The sequence below is a fragment of the Lasioglossum baleicum genome, chromosome 10 (genome assembly GCF_051020765.1).
Source record: "Lasioglossum baleicum chromosome 10, iyLasBale1, whole genome shotgun sequence".
NCBI classification, from domain to species: Eukaryota; Metazoa; Arthropoda; class Insecta; order Hymenoptera; family Halictidae; genus Lasioglossum; species Lasioglossum baleicum.
Window position 1 is genome coordinate 16,409,450 of NC_134938.1, and position 18,442 is coordinate 16,427,891.

The window sequence follows — 18,442 nt, forward strand, 5'->3', positions numbered from 1 at the left end:
TTTACAAACGTTAAGGAATGTTCTAGTTGGTAAGTTGAATGTTGATTCTGTTCCCCGTTCCTGATTTTAACAAAATAGCTGATGGAAATTGTCTATTAATAACTAGACGGCGGATTTGATGCATTTATGACAAAAATGAGAAGGTGTAATTTCACACAAACAGTAGAAACATTAGAAATATTCCAATTTAAAAATACTTTTATATCGGTTTGTTGCAATTGAGGTGGAAAATGTTTATCTTGCATATAAAGATCCGCTGTCTGGTAATAACAAGAACGGATTACTGTTCCAAGAGAAACAAGTGTACGTTTCTCAGGACCATGGAAGAATTTCAGTTGACACGCGGTTTCGTGACCTTCGACGAGAGAACCATCAGAATTCCCATGGTGCTTTATTCACGCATGTACACGCGCACACAACTTAGCATCCTGTACGAATGGCTAACGGTAGACAAATGAACGTTACTTGGCTATTTTCCAAGGAAAGGCGACGCGACGCGACGCGACGTTTTGCCTTTTCACATTGAAATCGAGAATTCACATGTCGTAGAACGTTTAAGGAAATTTCAACTCCTATCGCAAATTCGATGGCACAGCAGATTCTTTGTTAACTACCACAATATGGAATTTATCCATTTATCTATTTCACATCTGTCGATTCAACTAAAAAAACGCAATGAAAAACTTTTTGTAACTTGCTAAAAATTACTTTATGACTAAATATTGTGTATATACATATATATATATATATATATATATATATATATATATATATATATATATATATATATTATACACTGCCCGACGTCAAACTATATTAAATATTGAAATATTAATATTAAAAAATGTTAACGTCAATTTATATTACATTCAAGTTTTTAATTTGTTTTGTCGATTAGTTTCCTCGGATGGCAATATAGTAATTAATTAATATTATTGGTTTTTTGCAATGTTCGTTATACCTATATTTCAAAATGGAGTAAAATCATCGGAGAATGTGGTTAAAAACAAAATTTAGTATTTTGCGGTTTACTTTGAACAATTTACATTTAAATTAGCTGATTGCAAATCTTAAAAGAAAAACTTCATTAACATTAAACAACCCGAATATATTTTCTTGAAAATACCCTACAACCTCTTGTTTGATATACATATTATACTAAATTTTTAAATTTTTTAAAGCAATTATTGCTTTATAATTCGTAATAAACGATCGAACCGTTGCGCCGAAAACATTTAAAAGTTTATTATGAGCAAATACGATCGATAGAAGAAACATATATTTACATATTATACATGTTGGAAAAATGAAGAAGCTGATTGAAAAATAAAAATGAAACCATGAAAATGATTTGAAACTACTGAAAACTATTTGTACAATAGTAATCTCAAAACAATTCGAAGATACTTTGATTTGACACCGTTGCTGACATGTTCCATTGAACAATATCGAGAACACTGTTATATTCAACAGGAATATGTAAAATACCTGAAAAAATTACTCTGGAATGTTCACCGATGAATTATACATACAGCGTATATGGTTACAGCGGCAGCCATATTGGATATTCGCCGTGATCCGACACTCTAACTAAAACTAACTGTATCTCAAAAGCGAATTCTTTTAAAACCTACTAGAATTTCAGCAACCGATCACGTATTATATGTATTTACACTAACGAGCATAACTGATTCAACACACTTTAAATCAGAATAATTTTCTCATTAATGGACCAAACGATTTCAATTTCTCTGTAAGGCTAGAAGAATTAGTTTAGTAAACGACGTCTAAAAAGTATTTTGAAGAAATGAATTTAGTCGGAATTGCGAAAAAAAATAGTAAAAATTGATTTTTACTACCTTTTTTAGCTAGGCCAATGACGAAAATTTCAAAGATGTGTTTGATTAACTTGTATAAATTCCATACGCTCCGAAAATTTCATTGAAATTGGTTAATCGGTTTACGAGTTATAAACGATCAGAAGTGGTAAAAATTGCAATTTTTCCAGATTTTTTGCCTTTTTACCACCTTTGATCGATTATAACTCGTAAACCAATTAACCAATTTCGATGAAATTTTCGGAGCGTATATAATTTATACAATCTTTTAAATGTTCGTTATTGGCCCAGCTAAAAAAGTCGTAGAAATCAATTTTTACGATTGTTTTTCACAATTCCGAACAAATGCAATTTTTCGACATATTTTTCAGGCGTCATTTACTAAACTAATTCTTCTAGCCTTACAGAGAAATTGAAGTCGTTTGGTCCATTCATAAAAAAAGTTATTCCGATTTAAACTGTGTTGAATCAGTTATGCTCCTTACTGTACTTGCTTGAACACCGGGAGTTTCATTTAAGAACACTCTGTCGATAAAATTTGATCGATCAATATCGATCGAATAATAAAGCAAGGTCAATTGACTTTGCCGTAGAGAAATATTAAAACCCAAGTTTTTTTACAGTTAATTAATTGATTGGAGCAAAAAGCAACATGACATCGAGGGAGTACGTCACATAAACTCGAGGAAAATCGATTCTGTGGTTCGATAGGCGGTGGTTCTACTCACTGGTTGTTGGAAAAGCCGACAGATGTTGTTCACTCACCCGACTCGATCACTAATAATCGTTTCGAAGGTCATTCTACGCGTAGATAGGTCCGGGATAACGCGATAAGGTCGCGTGTCTCTTCTTGGATTCACTGACGCGATTTCTCCGGTAATATCCAGGAAATAACCAGGGGGGAAATGTGTCCGAGGGGGTTGAACCGAATGTTCGAACGACTCACCTATCTTCGTGTCTGTATTCTCGCGTCTATGTCCCCGTTTCTCTGTGGTTCCTGGCGGAACTTGTTGTTTGGCCCGGAAACACGATCGAGCAGTGCGGCTCTAGGTATCAGGTGGTACCGTATATATCGAGGACGCGTCCGATCTACCGAGCGACCCGGTGAGAGTGTTAAAACAGACGAGGCGCCTCGCTACGACCCTTTTATACCGAGCTACCTCCACCTCCTTCGTTCTCGTTCGTCGTCCTCTTTCCCGATCCGATTCAGTGTTACGGCTTCGTTCGTGGTCTCCACGTGGCCGCGACACTGCGTTTTCTCCCTTTCTTGAGCGATATGCATTGTAAAGTAAAAACCGTGCCTCCGTCCCCGTCCCCGTCCCCGTCCCCGCCTCTGCCCTGCCGGACGCGGAAACGTCGACGACGATCTCCGATTCGAAACGAAATCGAGATAAACGCCGTGGAATGTCGAAACCAAACGCGTCGTAACGCTCTAGGACGAACGCGAGAAGTTTAACTTGAACTTAAATCGAACTTGACCTTGACCTTGATCTTGCATGATCTAGACTTGAACTTGAACTTGGCCAGACCTTGACCTTGACGTTGACGTTGACCTTGACCTTGATCGTGAAGTTGCATTGTTTTTACTTGCACTTGAACTTCAACGTACAGTGGATAACAAAAGTATAAGTTAATACTTATATTTTCAATAATGAAAATCACGATAACTTTAATATTTATTCACTTATAATTCAGAAAGCAGAATATCTTCACCCAGCATGAGTTGGCCAATTTATGCTGAGATCGCGCTAGTGGTGAGCGCCACACAGTGGGACCTTTCGTCCAAATCGGAGACAAAATCAAAGAACTTTCGATAGAAATGAGGTAGAGCGATGAAATTTTTTTAAAATTAAAGTTGAAACTTTGCAAAATATGGGAAAAATAGGGAGATTATGGCACGAACGTTTTTTAACCTTGAGAAAATTCGTTAAACATGTAGAATTTCAAGAAATCGATTTTGCAATATCCTGAGGTCGTAGAAAAATTTTGAGACCAGATTTGAAATCAGCGTGAAAAAATCTACGGGAAATGAAGTACAGCATGTTCGAAAAAAAATTTTCCGCGCGTGGTATTGGAAAACCACAATTTTCTCGAAATTGTGCAAGTTTAAAACAATTTCAATTTTTCAATTTCAACTCTTCAATTTCAATTTTTTAATTTCAATGTCAACCCTTGAACTTCAACTTCAACTCTTCAATTTACACTAGCAAGTAAACGCTAACGTTGTTAGTACATCAGTAATGGTGTTTTAGAGTTATTTAAATCGAAATATCTCTTGAACTACTAACTTTTCGATATACATGGGTTAGTATATGGTTACTAACCATTTAAAAAAATATCGATGACCTTGAAATCTTGTAAAAAAAATGACCTTGAAAATTTTTTCCTCTACACCGTTACATGTGGCCCTCCAAACAGTGTAACTTTGTCCTGAGAAGTCTTTTTGTACAACGAAAAGTAACGGAGATATTTAGGTGTTCTGTTTCTTCGGACTCACCCTGTAGAATATACGTATTGTATACATATATTTTGCAAAATAATCTCTTCCTTGATATTCAAAATTCAAATTGCATTAAATAAAAAAAAGTGCAGTTACAGGTGTTCTTACAGGTGTTCGGCTACAGGTAGAAGAAAATTTAAGGGGTGGTTGTTCTCCATGGTAATGTAAGACGAAAATGATGTATAAAAAAATTGCGATTTCAGTTACGTCTTTTAATTATCAACAATTCAAAATCCGCCTAAATCCTAAATCCTATGATAATGAAAATTCTATAATAATGAATAATGAATAATGAATAATGAATAATGAATATTCTATACTCTATACTCTGTATACTATTGTATAATAATGAGTATTCTATAATACGGCAACCCGACCAACAGAGATGTACGTTGCGTACGTCATAGAGGCGTACGACAGTCGCGTATCAAGTGACAGATGCATACTTGCCTTGGTTCTAATTTGTGGCCCCAGCAAGGGGAAAACGTTTGAAGGATTTACAAATTAATCGTTGGACGACAATGAACCTCCCTACTCTTAAAAATTCACAAGGACATTATTAACACATTACCGACTGGTGGTGATTGTTGCATAATTTTGCAAAATCTGTGGAACATTACTAAACACTTTTTAATGGAACCTTTGAAGGTTAGGTTAGTTAGAAGGTTAGGAAAGTTAGCAACTTTCATTGTGAATTAACAAGTCACCCTCAACAACGTCATCTAATAATTTCATTTAAGATTGCAATGTATAAGAAAATTTCTATGCTTTCTTCTGGTACAGCACAATTATTGAAAATCCTATTAATAGGCTTTCGGTAGGTAAAGTGTTAATATGACCTTTGTTTTCCAACGTGAAGGGTCAATGACCTTTCACTGTACAATTAGGTTCGCATAAGCAATTTTTAATACAATTGAAACGATATCATATTTGGTATTATTTTCATTAGAAAAATTAAAGAAATAAATTAATTCCAAGGCTGCACACGATAAAACTTAAGTGGGGCCAACTATTGCGCGACAATGACAAATCATCCTGCACATAGCTTCAATTGGTAAACGGAAATGATCGATAGAAGTAAAATGATTTAGTGGAAAATATAATGGTCAATTACTATTGGGTTAGCAAGAAAGTACTTTCGGTATTTTAAGGTGAAATGAACAGCCAATTTGTCTATTCAAGCAACGAACTTTAATGAATAGAATTTTCCAGTTTGTTCGATGATCTTTTGCCATCTTCTTTCTGCTAGCTTCATAATTCCGCGGTCATAAAACTTCAAAATTTTCCCAAATTCTGATTTCATTTCACCTTAAAATACCGAAATTACTTTCTTGCCAACCCGATATACATAAATTTATAAATACACGAAAGAAATACTTGTTTATGTATAGTTATATGTTCTTTTTTTGTAATGATTAATTGGATTTCTTTCAATCTTTTTAAATTCCTCATTTTCAACTATAACTGTTGTCACTATATGTATAATAAATATAATATTAGTGCTTAACATTGTCTAACGTTTGTGTCTGATTTAGGCACAAACAGCCATGTACATATGTTCACAAAGGCAGCGTCTACCCTCGTTTTGCTTTCGATTTGGCATAGAATTCCGTTTGTAAAGTTTGCACTGAGATAGGCACGATTCAGGGCAAAATATTCACTTTGATTTATTTGAAAAATACCGCAGTAAAACGTACACCCGCGGTAATAGATACATTTACCCTAGTAGAACCACAGGATCTGAGAAACAGCGCAGACTCGAGGGTTTTTCGTGCATCGTTCTACTGGGATTGAGAGCGTAGAATGTTTGTGGTCCCCATTGTTCTCTCTCTCTCTCTCTCCCTCAGTACTATAAATTCATTTTCTTCCGATGGTTTATTCCAACGAATATGAATAACACCACGAATCTATATTCATATACATATACATACGCATAGAAGCTATTCGACTCTATCGCGTGACAATATTATCACGTGCAGTTCAGCTGAAATTACTTTTATCTGATTTTATGATACCGTAATATGTAAGCACTCCAACGATGAATTATCAAAGCATTGACGCACAGGGACGGTATCAGCACAATTTAGATAATAACAACAAATAGTGGCAGATATCGTATTACGATCAGAAGATGCGACTTCTTTCACCGTTCTGATATTATTACCAGATTGCGGATTTTATCCATAGTCCAGTCAACGAAAAGTTGTACAGGAAAATGGAAGGAACACAATTTTTAACTTTAGGTCTTTGTTTGGACTAGTTAGGAGGTAAACATATTAAAAGCCCCACTTCTAGGAGGTGAGCGGGGTGCAGTGGGGCACGTAGAAGGTCCTCTTTTTCGGTTTTCCGCTTATATCTCGGAAACTATGTATCCTAGCGATAAGACCATTCTACACAAAATTAAAGGTGACAAAATGTGTCACAAGATTGACTGCATTCAGTTTTTTGCTATCTCGCATAGTTTCCGAGATATTCGCGCTCAAAGTTCACTAACTGTGCTGAAGAGTTAGCTAGTGAAATAAGGCAAAAATTTTTCTATTTCACAATTAGTGAACATTGAGCGCGGATATCTCGGAAACTATGCGAGATAACGAAAAACTAACTAGAATCAATCTTGTGGCACGTTTTGTCAGCTTTAATTTTGTATAGAATGGTTTTATCGCTAGGACACATAGTTTCCGAGATATAAGCGGAAAACTGAAAAAAGGGACCTTCTAGTTTACCTTTTAGTATGTTTGCTTCCTAACTAGTCCAAACAAAGACCCAAAGTTGAAAATTGTGTTCTTTCCATTTCCCTCTACACCCCCCTTACGAGCATTCATTGACTGGACTACCATTTGTAACAAAAATGAGCGCGTACAATTTAAAGTTTAAAGTAGTGGACATGTTAAAAATTTAAGGACATCAATGTATTAGTTTCAACTTAATAGGACATTTAAAAAAGTCCTGTTGAGTTTGATAATATTTAAAATTAATTATTTATTTATTTAGATTAAATTACATATATATTTAGTTTAAACACCCGTGAACGGTGTCATTACCGCAAGGGAAACGTAACACTCAATGCTCGATACGCTTCAGTAAATACATATGTGCTTTCATTTGAAAAATTTATTAATCAGAAAATGCCTGCAATGAATATTAATACATAAAATGTATCTACATCAAGTTTTCATGCATTACAATGTTAATGAATTGGTAAGTATTTAAAAACTTACTTAAAAGGGTGAAATTGATTTGCAAAAGTGTGAATTTGGAAATGTGCAAAACCTGTAAATATACCAGTTCCGCGACCGTTTTTGCAGAAAGAACTGTCCGGCATTTTATGCGACTCGCGAGCTCGGAAGAATCACCGTTTTCCGTCTCGGGTCTCCATCCGCTCGGAATATGGGATTTGGTGTCAGAACGCGTCGAGCAAGTAGTCCGTAGCGTTCGTGAATTAGTAATCAGGATGTGCGTCTGCGATTGGTGCGACGATCACATTTTCGTATATACACTATAGTATAGTATAGTAGATAGTACACCGGTCACTGCCAGTGAGACAGAGAGAGGAGAAACGATCGGGAGAGTGACTTTCAGGCTTTCAGATGACAGAGGGGGTGTCACAGAGGGGTCTATACATATTACTATAGTACATATAGCGTATAGAGTACCTATAGTGTGAAGTAAAAAGGGAACGAGCCAAGACTCGAGCTCAAAAGATCCAACGGCGCGGCGCGGCCGAGAGAGGAAGAAACGATGATGAGATGAAAAATTGAAAGAGAAAGTAAAAACGAGAAACAGAGAGGAAAGGAAGGGAGAGAAAGGCTCGTGTAGCCGATCAGTGAAGAATGAAACGAAGAAACACGAAGAAAGATTGTACATACTTACAAGCAGGGACTAAAAAATTTCTAAAATTTTCTACGATGAACATCATTGACAAAAAGTTGATTATTATTGAAATATAAGATTAACGGAAAAAATAAAATTGACGAGTTGAAATTGAAGTTGAAGTGTTGATATTGAAATTGAAAATTGAAGTTGAAATGGAAAATTTCATGTTAAAGTTGAAATTGAAAATGAAGTTGAAGGGTTGATATTGAAATTGAAGTTGAAATGGAAAAATTTATGTTGAAATTGAAATTGAAGAGTTGAAATTAACGAATTGAAATTGAAAAATTGAAGTTGAAATGGAAAATTTGATGTTGAAATTGAAATGGAAAAATTGAAATTGAAAATGAAGTTGACGAGTTCATATTGAAATTGAAGTTGAAATGGAAGAATTGAAGTTGAAATTGAATTTGAAATGGGAGAGTTGAAATTGAAATATCTCGTGAACTATTAACTTTTCGACATACATAGGTTAGTACTTTTTTTATAACGAATGTCCAGTTGCGTCGATTGATGTATTAAAAAATACCTCATTCGATTAAAAAAATTTCGATGACCTTGAAATCTCATTAAAAAATTACCTCGAAAATTGTTTTCCTTACACCGTTACATGTGGCCCTTCAAACAGTGTAACTTTGTCCTAAGAAGTTTTTCTGTACAACGAAAAGTAACGGAGATATTCAAGTGTTCTGTTTCTTCGGACTCACACCCTGTAGAACACAGATTCTCCGACAGACGTGTTCATTCTTTATTTATTACATGTAATAAACACTGCCGCTCCACTTCTACTCTCATTACCCTCGATCATTTTCATTATCGACGTGATTTCATTGCCGCGATCGCTGCGAACACGAAGAGGAAAGAGAACCCGATTTATCGGTAAACAACTAAAACAAACTTCCGCGGCAATGGTACCCAGCTGTATTCCAATGCCGGTACCGAAGCGAACCGGTGCGGTGTCGGAAACGGATAAAGAAGATTAAGTTGAATAATGGTCGCGGAGCCACCTCGAAACGTGAAATCGTGCGACCGGTAGACTAGAAATAAGTATGCCTGACAAAAATCCAATCGCTTCGAGGCGGTCGCGGTCGCGGTCGTTTCAAGTTGAACGGATGCTGAAGACAAGTTAGTTAGAACATGCTGGAACCAAACGAGAAAAAGCTGGAAGGTGTAAAAGTAGGGAAAATGGGGAGAGGGAGATGGTAAAAGCTAATACGCGTAAATCGTTCGACGCTACGTGGTTCATGCTGACATTCCTCGCCATGTCATTTACTCCAGGAATGTCATTCATTATTCATCGATCGAGTGAGAATCTACTGCCCCCAAATTCCCTCACGCTGAAAAGTCAAATTCGTACATATGGATACTTATCTGTTACAAAAATACACCATAGTTCAAACACGAGAGTTCCAGCTTGTATTTATTTATTAGAAGATTTTTCAGGTAACAAAGAATTTTCAGATTAATTGAATTCGGTTCAACCCACGGACCAAAAATAACAGTTATTCCAAAATTTTCTTCTGAAAATCATGAATAAAAAGCCGGAAACGGGTCTACCCCCTTAAAAATAATTTTTGTCATGATATAAAATAAATGCAAGTTTTATAAGAATAATTAGCATGGAATTTTTGTTCTCTCTGTCGTACACCTTTTGGGTCAATGGGCCAATTCGGTCCAAACCCAGAACCGAATACTAATTTCATATTACATATCCCGTATTCCAAGGAATTCGAAGGAGACATATTTGAAATTGCTAGTTGAAATAACATATTCTACAGGGTGAGTCCGAAGAAACAGAACACCTAAATATCTCTGTTACTTTTCGTTGTACAAAAAAACTTCTTCGGATAAAGTTACACTGTTTGAAGGGCCACATGTAACGGTGTAAGGGAAACAATTTTCGAGGTCATTGTTTTACAAGATTTCAAGGTCATTGATATTTTTTTAAATGGAATCAGGTATTTTTTAATACATCAATCGATGCAGCTGGACATTCATTATAAAAAAGTACTAACCCATGTATGTCGAAAAGTTAGTAAGTTCAGGAGATGCGCGGCGATTCTCGCGCATGCGCGGCGATTTTAGCCTCAGTAACGTAAGCTTCTCGATAAAATGAGGTTCCTTGAGCACCCGGCAGAATTTAAAAAAATTTATATGATTTAATTCTGAAAAATGAATGTATAACAAGTGTATTTGTGTATATTTTGTAACTCGTAAGACACGTCCCGGAGTCTTTTTGTCCGGTAAGATTATTTCGGTACATTCCCGCCAATATAGCTGCCTCAGGGCTCTGGGCTCTAGCCGCTCTGCAACCCAATAGTGGATACGTTACTGTTTCCTCGCGCCTACGCGAGAAAAGGTCTCCACAATCGAAGCACTGCTTCGGGGATTGATACTGGTTGATACGTGACTGTCCTGTCGCGCGTCGCGCGCCTCTATGATGTACTGATGTACTGGTACGCAACGTACACCTCTGTTGGTCGCGTTGTCGCATTTTAGGCGGATTTTTAATTGTTAATAACTAAATAACGAAGCCGAAATCGCAACTATTTTATTCATTCTTCATTTTCGTCTTATATTATCGTCGAGAACCTCCTATCTGTAGTCGAACACCCTGTATATATGTACATATCTATATGTATATGTATTAATATTATAAAATGACCATAAATCGACCTGTATACACATATGTATAATTCACAGTGTACAAATACACGTATAATTTCAGTAGATTGCTGAATACACAAGACCTTTCGATTTCTAATTTCTAAGGGTGGATTTATAGTGGAGCAGCGAGGTGAGCTGTGCGGTGAAAAAAAAAGAAAAACAAAGAAAATACATATGTACTTTTTCATTAGTATGTGTTGAAATATTGTCACGAATGTTGGTTTGTTTTCACCGCGCCGCTATCATCGATGCTCGCAGCTCCACTATAAATCCACACTAAAGCGACCAGTTGCGTCCGCGTCGTCGTCGCGGCAGTATTGAAAGTGGGGCTGAGGCTGAGGTTACGTCGTTATATTTGAACTTTCCTCGATTCTCCCTTCCACAAATAATGTTGCGATGTTATTGGCGAAACGAGATAGTGCATAAAGTCCAATAAAGTGCGAGGAGTCGCCTGCGACATTCTTCTACGGTTTGGAAAAAAATACGGTACGTTTATTTCTATAAATACACATTTCTCCATAAGATAATGTTAGATCATTCTCCCCATTGTATTTTCATTACCTTGTACTTTTTTCTTATTATCTCGTATTCGAACCTCAAACTATGAAAACAGGAACGTATATCGTATTCCAAAATATTAATATTGATTTTATACATTAATATTGTTATAAACAATCGACTAAATTATTATTGACTGCATATTGTTGCACTATAAAAAACAACCTAAAGAATAATTGTGTAATGTTAAATTTATTTAGGTGTGAATGTTGAATACACACGATAAAGAAACATTTGTAGGTACTGTGATTATTGTTTATTATTACAAGTACGTGTTAGGACTTGTTTGTGAAACTTTTGATAATGTAAAAGAGGGCCTCGGAAAATATTATAGCTTAGAAAAAATATTGTGCTTGATGTTTTGATGAGATCACTATTTACCTCAATGTCACCTTCAGCATTTTAAATCAGATCATTCACATATATTAGCTCTGTCTACATCCGTATTAATAGACTGCAGATCTTTATGCATTTACGAAGAAGTCGGTTGGACAAAGTATAAAACGGTAAAGATTAATGTTTAACAAAGTCGTATAAAATCAATTTTTCTTGTTTTTCCTGCTTCTTGCAATCGATGCAAAACATTTTTATTTTGCATAAATATCTGTAGCCTAACTATGGAATTGGTTGTTTTCGATCAGAGATTCGCGATCACCTACTATTAATCTCACTAATCATTTTCATTTCAGTACTCATTTCCAAATACATTGTTTGTCTTGTTTACTATTATTCCTTAGAAGTTTACAACTTCTTATAATATTCGCTACAATAAAATGATAAAATGATGTAAAGCTTTTACCTCCAATATTGTAAATTTTAAAAATTTTATTACGTATCCATACTTTCTTACATATCAAAAGAATTCTTGTACCTTGAGCGAATGGCTATGACCTTGAGTAATATGTACATGAATTAAAAATGATGATTATATTCTTGTACAAGCATATATCTTTAAACAATGATACTCTTTGTTAAAACACTTGTAAACAGCGAGATTGCAGATCTTTATGCATTTATGGCATCTGAAAATGTTCAAAGAATGGTAGAATATAAAATTCGACAAAAAACATGATTTTTATTCATTTCAGATCTACAAAAACTACTACTACTGAAAATAAGATTTTATTTGATTCCATTGTCTCTCTCTTGAAATTCATCTACATAAACATCCGTGGTCTACTTATAACTGTTTTTCATCATTGAACGTTTCGTACATGAAATAATATACGCCTACTTATCATTCTACATATGTACACACATGCGTAGATATAAATCGCATGTACATTAAACTGTTAGGATTATCGCTGAAAAGTCAGAAGTGAAAATGGAATACAGTGGATTCCGTTAATGTGGAACGATCTTTTCATACGTTCCATTGTCGTGTACACGCATAAACTTAAATATATTGCGATTATCATAATAAGAAATATGTTTTCTAGGTCTATGTTTGAATAAGACGTAATTTGGAGGGAACGTCGACGCATCAATTTCATGCCATGGCTACCTTAGTAACCAATATCAGATTTAGTACCACCTTTCATTCCATTTATGCGACCGCGATTAGAGCATTATCTACCAATGCAATGCTAAATCCCAAAGATGACGCGAAGGAAGTGATACTGAAATACTTGGACGGAAAAGATAACGGCATTGTAGTATTAGGATTGAATCGGCCAGCTAGTCGCAACGCTTTCGGAAAGACTTTAGTGAACCAACTGAACGAAGCTATATCTTGCATTAGAGAAGACAACAAGTTACGAGTATTAATTATCCGCAGTTTGGTTCCAAAAATATTTTGTGCTGGTGCCGATTTACGAGAAAGACAAAAGATGGATAATTCAGAAGTTTCCACGTTTGTTTCTTCGTTGAGAGACATTATGAACAACATAGAATCGCTACCGACTCCGGTGATATCTGCTATAGACGGTATAGCATTGGGCGGAGGGCTAGAACTGGCACTGGCTACCGATATCAGAGTTGCATCGTCGGAAGCTAAGATGGGTCTAGTAGAAACAAAATTAGCTATTATGCCAGGAGCTGGTGGGACACAACGACTTCCAAGGATAGTTGGACCTGCTAAAGCAAAAGAACTGATTTATACAGCACGTGTATTAGACGGTGACCATGCTATGAAAATCGGTCTTGTTAACGAAGTTGTTTCTCAAAACAAAGACGGAGACGCTGCTTATCAAACAGCTTTATCCATCGCTAGGGAAATATTGCCTAATGGACCGATCGGAGTAAAGTATGTATTAAGCGACAAAGATACCAGTTACCGTGCCCCACCCAGTTACCAGATGCAAAACTATTCTTCAAAATAAAATTGATGTTTCCCTTTCGTATACAGGGTGATTCACCAGACATTACCACCTAGATTTTCGTCATTATTTATTGTTTTTAGTGAAGAATGTTTATATAATGCTAAGAAACTGTGATACACCAGATTTAATAAAATAACGATTTTCTCTTGTTGTATGTAACAGAAGTATTATCATATAAAATACATAAATAAAATAGTATATTAAATCGTATGTATTAAAAGAAACTGGTTATCAGAAATTTCTTGTGTCTGGTAAATAGGGCCAAAACTTCAGATTAAACCTTCTATTTATTATTATTAATTAAAACTTCGTTAACCCTTGGCACTCCTTTGTCGAGTGTGACTCGACGTCAGAGAAAGCAAAATGTAAATTGATGTAAATGGATTTTTATATGTATTTGGTTCTTCTTCATTTATGTAGATTCTTATTTTTTAGTTAAAGACAAATGGAAGTTCCACAAATATAAACTACAACAAAGTTTCAGAGCTATATATTAATATAATAAGTGAACAAAATTGTTTAAAACAATTAGCAGTCCCTTAAAATAACAAAAAAACGCTTAAAATAGTAGGGTGTTGTTGGCAGCAAAATTGAAAAATAATTCCGAGTGCAAGGGTTAATATTTCTTTTGCTTTTTAACAAAATCGTCGAGAAAAATTTGACGATACAGAAAACAGGTTGTTAATCAATCGTTTGTTTAATTGTTAATCAAATTAATAAAATCGTTATTAAATATTCGGTAACTGGTATTTACCATTACCCTATTGTTATATTGATATTTTTATATTACAAAACTGAGTAGGTGTAATCTAAAACAGTAAAACATTAGAAGAATTTAAAAATACTGCTACATAATTTTAATTCCAGTTTATTGCAATTCGAGTAGAAAATCTTTATTTTGCGTAGAGATTCGCTTTCTAATTGTATCGTATAATATTTACCGAATTGTATTGATCAATATTCAATTTAATTTATATTTCAGAGTATCGAAAGTAGCAATATCAAACGGCCTCGAGTTACCTATCGCGGATGGACTTGAAATTGAGAAACAATGTTACAGTCAGATCTTGGATACGAAAGATAGAGTTGAAGGACTCGCGGCGTTTGTGTCGAAACGAGTACCTGTTTATCAAGGCATGTAAACATCGAAACTCTGTGCGCAAAACAATTTTACAGTACCTTTACGCTTAATCGAGGTGTCAAGAAGATGCAGTTCTTTACTGATAATGATTAACATGTACGACACGATTTTCTTCTACAACATAGTGATACGACTAACTTTAATATATAGTATATCGAAGTTAAGAGAAATGTTTATATATTTTTAATGGTTTTGTAATTTACCATTATCTTAAGAGAACCACTCTATGTCACCTGTATTTCTTATGAAACTGACTTTTTATATTCATGTTTTCGTTATTGTTAAAACACATATATATTTTATATGAATAGTTTATACAGAATGTTACATATGTGCCTGTGGGGGAAGGGGGGATATACATTTTTATCAAAATAAAATGATTATATTTGTAATACTGTTTTCTATTGCACCATTACTCTTACACATCTAGCTCATAAGAAAATAGAAATATAAAAAGATTTATATATATGTGCACTATATATTTCTTTTTACAACATTCATAAAACACCACAAGAACGTGTAAACAGTATCTAAAACTAAGACCAATTCTCAGACCTTAAGACGAAAGAAAATATTCATTCATTTAATAAAGCATCATCTGAACATCTCCTAAATATTATTGCATTAATGGCAAGACAACACTTTTTCCTTTGTGATTTTTCATTTGACTTTGAAAATGTACAATTATTTACAAAGTTCTTGTTTCACGATAATGGATTTAAAATGTCAACACACCAGAATGTGTAGCGATACAACAGTAAAAACAAAATGATGTATCATCACGTAAAATATATATCTTATGAGTTTTAAGTAAAACATGAATATTCGATATATGTATTATGCACAGTGCATGGGAACAGAGAATTGTTCTTTCTCTTTGTTTTCTTTAACGAGTGCCATAAGAACGTTAAGTTGATTGATTGTATCTTCTGGACAAGCGACACGATGTCCAACAGTTAGGTCACTCTCATAAATTTCATAATCATTACCACCTTCTGTTGTTTTGTCACCGAAGAAATGGATTTCATTATAGCCCTGAACGTGTCTAAGACAGTACGTTTTATCCCAGCCAACAGGAAACACATCGAAGGATATTTGACCTCCTGCACATGCAAAGTAGAATAGTGTTTTATATACTTGATAATTTACTTGGATCAAATCGATTAGTCTTTCTTCCCAATGTATAAAACTTAACTACATAAAGTAGAAATGTGATTTATAACGTAATCTAATACTTCTTTGAACAATAAGACCGTACAAATTTCAGTTAAATAATTGTTATTTGCGTGAATGATACATTTTATCAAACGCTAAAATATCGTACGTTTGAAGAAATTTGGTATTCAGTGTAAGAGTGTAAGATTAAAACAAGAACGACACTTTTTTCAAGTTATTTAAAGTCAACTTAGATACTCTACTTATTGTCAGTTAAAACATTTGGCATCAAATGTAACATGTTTAATTATTTTATTTAACACACTGCGAATTTGAGACGTTAATTGTTTATGTATTGCAGAGAGAGAGAGAGAGAGAGAGAGAGAAGAATGTAATAGACAATTGAAATTTCTACAATCCACAATGTGTTAATGATAAAGGTGATACGCAATAAAATAAATACAAATTTGTATAGTAGTTACCAATGCTATATGTTAAAGCCAGGTCTGGAAATTCTTTCTTAATAGCCTGAATGAATTTCTGTCGAACTTGATTCTCAGCATCGTATTCAAAAAACTGAATACGTTCTTCTTTTGTACAATTGCGGCCAACTGGCGATACGTTTAACATTCCAGTTCTGAATTCTATAAAAGTTCCTCGTTTGAAAGGCAGGCGCAATTCGGATATATATTTTAAGCAAAAGTTTATCAAATCTTGTAACGCATCTTCGCCTATAATACTTTGAATTGTCTGAAACAAAAAGTTGGGGAATTCAAAAACAAAAAATAATATGCGCGTGTATACTACAATTAAACTCGTCGAGTATTAACCCTTAGCGAGTTCAATGAAAATTGTAATTTCGAGATATATTTTTTACCTCAGTCGGTAATTTTTTACCATCCTTAAAAGCAATCAGCCCATTTTCTGCAAAGATATACTTGTACTTTTCAAACATACTTCCGCCGCCCAGCTGCTCCTTTAGTTTGACTAGATCCGATCCTCCGACAACAGCTATATCAAATTCCTTGCGCACTTTTTCCAATAGAAATTTCTCTATGTTTCGTTTAATTGGCTGTTAAGAAAGTTTAAGTTTATTTAAAAGATATGTGATCACAGAAAAATAATTTTAATCATATAAATCATCTAAATCATATAAATAGCGACACTTATGAGTAATTTGAACATATTTTGCTGCACTTTTTTAGCTATTTCGCTGTATTATATTGTAGCAAATAAAAACACAAAATAATAGATAAATTGAATGGTACACTCTTCGCCGGCCACTCGTGGCCCTGGCTCGTAACAGTTGAAAATAATATAATAGTATTTTTAAATTCTTCTAATATGTTTACTATTTCAAATTGCACCTATTCATTTTAGTCATAAACGCATAAAATCCACTGTCTATCGTTTAGAAACGATTACGTTCAATCGTTTTAAATTGGCGAACTTTCTATACATCTCGTACGAATGAAAAATACCTGTCTAGGATCGGTAAGCGTGCCGTCGACGTCAAATAAACATATTATCTTCTTGGACATACTGGAGTAATTTTCTCCGACAATTTACTCTGAAACACAAATTTTCACTTTAGTCTTATAATCTTCGGTATACCTGTATATTAAAAACATTGAGAATGTAATGTACGTATAGATTAACTGAGAAACCTTTTGTTTTATCAATTTAATTGTTAAAAAAAGGATGATACAAAGTGACAGAATAATATACTGTACTGTAAAGTCACGTGCAGGACATTCCCCAATTCCCATTCCAATCATTATATATATATATTAACATTCCCCCTCCATATATAACGTCCCCATTCCCCCATTCTTTCTGACAGATTTGAAACGTCTTCCGAAATCAAAGGACTCGATAAAAATCGAGCACATAAAATAATCTCCGAAAATATAGAGTATTCTAAGAAATTTTAATAAAACAGAACATAAAAACATTTAAGTAAATAAATATGAATATTTAGGTGTGACATGTAAATACTCCTTCTTCACTGAGCCCACAATTTCGATTTTATAAAAAAAATGAAAATGTTCAAATTGACGAACAAAAGGAACAGACAATGCATCAGTAACTGAACATCTTTAAAATGTAAAACGTTTAAAAAGATCAATTTTCAAATAAAATCAACAATCCGGCGAATGGAATATAACCTATACTAAAAAAGAACTAATGTAAAAAAAAAAACATTAAATAGTGGAACCATATTGAATGTTTCATTCAATAATGTTCGAATCGACACAAATTTCTTCTGTTTTCGTCAATTTTTCAATTAGTTCAGTACTGTAAAAAGTGATTTAAAAAAAGAAGATACAGACGATACTGAAGTCGATACTGGTCGATACGTGGCCGGTTTGACGTACTGTGTGGTCTGTCG

The 18,442-nt window shown here is 34.4% G+C and overlaps 3 protein-coding genes across 6 annotated transcripts in view; 1 reads left to right on the forward strand and 2 right to left on the reverse strand.

The window, feature by feature from the left end:
* The window catches only part of LOC143212580 (uncharacterized), a 23,225-nt gene extending 20,252 nt beyond the window's left edge, over positions 1-2,973 (reverse strand). The window contains exon 1 of one of the 3 annotated variants that reach the window (XM_076431499.1): positions 2,785-2,973. Coding sequence is in view for 1 of the 3 variants with exons in the window: in XM_076431498.1 (XP_076287613.1) it covers positions 2,604-2,638 (35 nt within the window). In the remaining 2 variants the exon portion in view is untranslated. Of the gene's footprint in view, positions 1-2,566; positions 2,730-2,784 lie in introns of those variants that run through there. The other 2 variants (XM_076431498.1, XM_076431500.1) reach the window with 2 other exon arrangements.
* An 8,215-nt stretch (positions 2,974-11,188) lies between these two features.
* Positions 11,189-15,114, forward strand: LOC143212976 (methylglutaconyl-CoA hydratase, mitochondrial). The gene is made up of 3 exons (XM_076432354.1): positions 11,189-11,361; positions 12,873-13,678; positions 14,737-15,114. The coding sequence occupies exons 2-3, from the start codon at positions 12,930-12,932 to the stop codon at positions 14,894-14,896; spliced, it is 909 nt and encodes a 302-aa protein (XP_076288469.1). The 5' UTR covers positions 11,189-11,361; positions 12,873-12,929; the 3' UTR covers positions 14,897-15,114.
* A 239-nt stretch (positions 15,115-15,353) lies between these two features.
* Positions 15,354-18,441, reverse strand: Pmm2 (phosphomannomutase). 2 transcript variants are annotated; one of them, XM_076432355.1, is made up of 5 exons: positions 18,384-18,441; positions 17,532-17,620; positions 16,928-17,122; positions 16,533-16,800; positions 15,354-15,998 (listed from the first exon to the last, which is right to left on the reverse strand). In XM_076432355.1, exons 2-5 carry the CDS (start codon positions 17,589-17,591, stop codon positions 15,733-15,735), a joined length of 789 nt encoding a protein of 262 aa, XP_076288470.1. In that variant the 5' UTR covers positions 17,592-17,620; positions 18,384-18,441; the 3' UTR covers positions 15,354-15,732. The 2 variants fall into 2 exon arrangements, with proteins under 2 accessions (XP_076288470.1, XP_076288471.1); XM_076432356.1 differs by lacking the exon at positions 18,384-18,441 and adding an exon at positions 17,718-17,790.
* Position 18,442: the final 1 nt, after the last annotated feature.

Bases quoted from the DNA above. Each gene is read 5' to 3' on its own strand.
- LOC143212976 (XM_076432354.1), top strand. From the start codon at position 12,930: ATGGCTACCTTAGTAACCAATATCAGATTTAGTACCACCTTTCATTCC. The intron at 13,679-14,736 runs GTATGTATTAAG...TTTATATTTCAG, and splicing joins AATGGACCGATCGGAGTAAA to AGTATCGAAAGTAGCAATAT.
- Pmm2 (XM_076432355.1), bottom strand. From the start codon at position 17,591: ATGTCCAAGAAGATAATATGTTTATTTGACGTCGACGGCACGCTTACC. The intron at 17,123-17,531 runs GTATTTTTCATT...CTTTCTTAACAG, and splicing joins CGCTTACCGATCCTAGACAG to CCAATTAAACGAAACATAGA. The intron at 15,999-16,532 runs GTAACTACTATA...TTGCATGTGCAG, and splicing joins GGCTTTAACATATAGCATTG to GAGGTCAAATATCCTTCGAT.